The 3,145-nt window shown below is 36.8% G+C and overlaps 1 protein-coding gene across 1 annotated transcript; it reads left to right on the top strand.

The window, feature by feature from the left end:
• The first annotated feature begins 205 nt into the window (after positions 1 to 205).
• On the top strand, positions 206 to 2,332 carry LOC141692395 (uncharacterized). The gene is made up of 3 exons (XM_074497213.1): positions 206 to 1,019; positions 1,213 to 1,390; positions 1,480 to 2,332. Exons 1-3 carry the CDS (start codon positions 654 to 656, stop codon positions 2,004 to 2,006), a joined length of 1,071 nt encoding a protein of 356 aa, XP_074353314.1. The 5' UTR covers positions 206 to 653; the 3' UTR covers positions 2,007 to 2,332.
• The last annotated feature ends 813 nt before the right edge of the window (positions 2,333 to 3,145 follow it).

Raw genomic sequence — 3,145 nt, 5'->3', positions numbered from 1 at the left:
AAAATCAAAGGTCAAAACCGAAATTTCACCTGACACTTCCCACAACAAACGCGTCTTCCAAGCGCGACGTGTCACCGCAACGATCCACTACAACCATCCTCATCTCTCGCCACGTGCCCCCATATCCACTTTGCCACCTCATCCGCCACCGTGGCATCACTCTCCACGTCACCACACCCCAGCTCTCTTTAAAACTCCCCAAACTTCTAGTCTCTTCTTTAGTCCCCACAACCTTATCTCTCTACACACATTTCCCGGCGATCGTCTCACCCAAAACTCTTCTCCGGCAGTCGGAATGTCTCCCTGACGTCATTTTCCGGTCACAAAAATCCTTTTACAGTGCTTTATTTAAAATCCATTCCCTCACAAAAAATTATTATACTATATACATAAATATATAAATAAAATTTTCTCCGACTTTTCGCACATTTATAATAAACGTATCGGTTTTGGTTATAGATCTATAGATTTTCGTGTTTATTCTTCTCGATTCTCGTGTCAATTGCTTGTTTTATATTTGTTGATCCGAGTTATATATGTACAAATAAACTATATAGTTTTGAGTTAGTTGAGCTATATTTCGAATTTATAACGAAATGATTATAATTGAAATATATTAAATGTTGTTTTGATATATAGATAGAATTGAAATTATGCCTTTTCCGTTGAAGATACAACCGGTTGACTTTAATTCACCGGTCGACTCGGCTTTTTCTAAACCGGTGGTGAAGTCACGGTTCAAGCGGCTTTTTGAACGGCCTTTCGGTAATGTTTTACGAACGCCGGTGCCGGAAAAAGTTGTTACCGTCGTCGGAGCTAATCAGGTGCAGTTAAGCAGAGGTGTGAGTGATGAGTTTGAACCGAGTTCTGTTTGTTTAGCTAATATGGTTCAGAATTTTATCGAGGAGAGTAACGATAAAACCTGTAAGAATCGCTGTTATTGCTTTACCGGTGATCGGAGCGATTGCGATGATGATGAATTGGAGTCTAATCACAATTCTACTTGTGAAATTCTCAAGGTGTGTTCTCGATTTTTAAAACCGAAGATATATAATTGCGGTCTCGATTTTAACCTAATTATGCTTTTAAATAATATTAATATGCATGCTTGTACGGATAGGATCGTTTAATTATGTTATTATAAATGTTCTGATTATTTGTTTTTGTGTGTGGATTTTTAATTGAATTAGTTTTGTTTCCTGATCGGAACAGAGTTTGGTGATGTGTTCGAGTGTTTTCGAGAGAAATCTGTTGGCTGATACTGCAAGTATTGTTGCGAAATGCAAGGACGATGTTAATCGAAAACTTGTTACTGATGGTCTTTTAGCTCTCGGATACGATGCTTCGATTTGCAAGGCTCGTTGGGAGAAGGCTCCTTCGTATCCTGCTGGTACGAAAAAATTTAATAATTTCGATTTTGTGGTTTAATTGAGGGATTAAATGTTTGATGAAAGTGATTAATTGGATTGAATTGTACAGGTGAGTATGAGTATGTTGATGTGATTAGAGACAATGAGAGGTTAATTGTGGACATTGATTTTCGATCAGAGTTTGAAATTGCGAGATCAACTAAAACCTACAATACAATCCTTCAAACCCTGCCTGTTATTTTTGTTGGCAAAGCTGATCGTCTTCAGAAGATAATATCTTTAGTATCCGAGGCAGCGAAACAGAGCTTGAGGAAGAAAGGAATGCCCCTTCCGCCTTGGCGAAAGGCGGATTATGTTAAATCCAAATGGCTCTCTCCTTACATTCGAACACCACCACCTACACCTTCCCCATCACCACCACTGACTCTCAAGGACTCAACTGACCTAAAACCTGATAGCCTTATTCCCCTGATCGGAAACACGAACCCTTCTATTAGTATGAAAGAGGTTGCAAATTCTCCGATGAAGATAATAACTCCATGTTCTACCGCGAATGAGGGTGCAAATTCGCCAGACTCTTCCGATTATGGTGATGATACTGTCTTCACTATGTCTGAAGACGACGAAGATGCATAGAGTTTTGATCTTTTGACATGGATCTCCCCTAAATATATATCTACATGACTGTATCCCTATATAGGTGTTTTTGGGATTTTTCCGGGATTTTTTAGTGTGGCCGGAAAATCTAAGAAATTAAAATGATAGTATTAGTAAGGTAGTAGTATATCAGTATATTGTAGAATGGAACTATGATCCCCTTATCCTTTTTTGCTTGTAAGGGTCTTTCAGCTACTAATATAATACTATGTCTATCAATAAATTGTAAAAGAAGCAGACTATTAGTTTGTAATCCTCAGTTTTGATGATCATCAATCAAATGAGAATTTACTGTTAAGTTTCAAGTTCTTGAGTAATGTAATTTTCTTGGTTGGCTTCTCTATTGTTCTTGAGCTGCATATTTGATTCTTGTATTGTTTTTACCTTTGTCTGTGATTCTTGTTTTCACTCTTGTTTTTCTCAGGTGAGATGAAGAACAAGCTGGTAGCCTGTTGTAATCTGTTTTTTCTTCTCTACATATCTTGTAATTATTTACAGATAGTGGTGTTGTTTGGCTACATACGAGGAAGAGGTCTATTTTATTATTTTAATATATGTTGCAAGCACAAAACAGAAAATCTCTCGTGGTTCAACAAATCTGTCCAGCAGGGATGCCAGGACAAGAAAGACATTATAGCAAATTTATGGAAATTAACTGTTCTGAAACGAGGCCGCAGTGAGGTACCTTGAAAATGAATTTTCATGTTGAAATAGTATCAGGACCTGTACCACTACCGTCCAATTTAAGCTGTTCTTTGATTTTATATTTTTTTTGATTGATGTGTGTAGCAATTAGCTAGCATATATATTAATTCAAGTTATTTGCGTTTGGTGATACGTGTGTTCTTGTCCGAAATTTGATTCTCACGTCTACATTTTTTCTTTTAACCATGTATATAAAACCCTAACATTACTAATATAGAAATAAAATGCTTTGAAATATAACTGGTTGTGGTGGTTGAAATTTGAAACTTAAAAAAGAGATAAAGTGTAATTATACTCTGATCCAATAGCGATGGTTTCAGATTTTGTAGTCAGGTCTACTGTGAGTTAAAAAGAGGAAGAAAAAGGCAAGTTGAAGGTAAAGCTTTCTCAGTAACTTACAATAAGAGATAGGT

This window comes from Apium graveolens, chromosome 10 (assembly GCF_009905375.1).
Source record: "Apium graveolens cultivar Ventura chromosome 10, ASM990537v1, whole genome shotgun sequence".
NCBI classification, from domain to species: Eukaryota; Viridiplantae; Streptophyta; class Magnoliopsida; order Apiales; family Apiaceae; genus Apium; species Apium graveolens.
The sequence above is the reverse complement of the archived record's forward strand: the minus strand, read 5'-3'. Positions and strand labels throughout refer to the sequence as shown.